At 44.4% G+C, this 1,233-nt stretch overlaps 1 protein-coding gene across 1 annotated transcript; it reads left to right on the top strand.

Moving 5' to 3' along the window:
* The first annotated feature begins 176 nt into the window (after positions 1-176).
* LOC117940302 (E3 ubiquitin-protein ligase HECTD1-like) lies at positions 177-1,167 on the top strand. Its single transcript, XM_034865631.1, has 2 exons — positions 177-272; positions 910-1,167. Exons 1-2 carry the CDS (start codon positions 222-224, stop codon positions 1,165-1,167), a joined length of 309 nt encoding a protein of 102 aa, XP_034721522.1. The 5' UTR covers positions 177-221.
* Positions 1,168-1,233: the final 66 nt, after the last annotated feature.

A 1,233-nucleotide genomic window follows, 5' to 3' on the forward strand; every position in this document is an offset into this window, starting at 1 on the left:
AGATCCCTTCCTCCCTCCCTAACAAAATGGGAATTTCTAGTCTTCCAGCAGCAAAATCAGTCACACGGCCCAGAATATAAATATTATGAAATACTAGGAAACAGTATACATACATACAAAATACATGGAATAATACTAGGAGGAAATACAAGAACAGATATTTGGATATAAACACGTTGAGAATACAGAGATGTAGATGTGTTGCTTCTTCCTGCAGGATAATGTACCGGGAGCTGAAGGACTCGGACAAAGAGAAGGAGAGCGGGAAGACGGTGAGTCACGCCTCCGTCACGCCTCCGTCGCTCCTCCGTCACGCCTCCGTCACGCCTCCGTCGCTCCTCCGTCGCGCCTCCGTCGCGCCTCCGTCACGCCTCCGTCGCTCCTCCGTCACGCCTCCGTTCACCTGCAGGAAATATGACGTTTTTTGTCGATGTTTTTAACTTTTTATTATGTTTTTGTCCCTTTTTTCAACATTTTTGACACTTTTTTGACGTTTTCAGCACTTTTAACTTCAGTTTATTTTTGGAATTTATGGTCAATAAAACTCATTTATAGAAAATTATCCCTAATGTTTGAGTTAGAAAAGCAGAAATTAGGAATTATTGAGACTAAAATTAAAGGAATGGATGTTGATGATAATCACAGACTGGAATATGTCAACTTTTACTTAATACTATTTCAACAACACTTCCATTTGTTTTACAATGCTATAAAATAAAAAAAGACGCCCCAAAATTACCCATCAATATCACCCCAAAGAGCGTTGTGTGGAATCAATCACGTTATTTTGGGTAATTAAAAGGAACATTGATAAAGGGCGACACGAGGGTTTAAGAATTGAGGATGTTCACAGGAAAAAGCAGACTAAAAGTCAACCTCTGATCTTTTTGCTTCCTCTCTGTCCTCCAGGATTTATGTGAGCACAGTCTAAGTATTTCGGGAGGTCGTTCTGGCGGCCAGAGCCCGAGCTCGCTCTCGGCCAATCAGAGCAGTGAGATCCTGTGCGTGGCACGGGAGATGGCGCAGGCGAAGGCGGGCTGCAGCCAGAACGCCTGCGGGGTCGAGGACGTCCTGCAGCTGCTGCGCATTCTCTACATCATCGGTGGAGACGGCGCCTCCAACGCACGCACTCTGCAGGAGGGTACAGACTCACCTAATACACGCTAAAAGTAGTGATTATTTACATGGAGTCTGGTGGAGATATGCTGCTCTATACACACTAAAAGTAGTGAT

The sequence above is a fragment of the Etheostoma cragini genome, unplaced genomic scaffold (assembly GCF_013103735.1).
Source record: "Etheostoma cragini isolate CJK2018 unplaced genomic scaffold, CSU_Ecrag_1.0 ScbMSFa_216, whole genome shotgun sequence".
NCBI lineage: Eukaryota > Metazoa > Chordata > Actinopteri > Perciformes > Percidae > Etheostoma > Etheostoma cragini.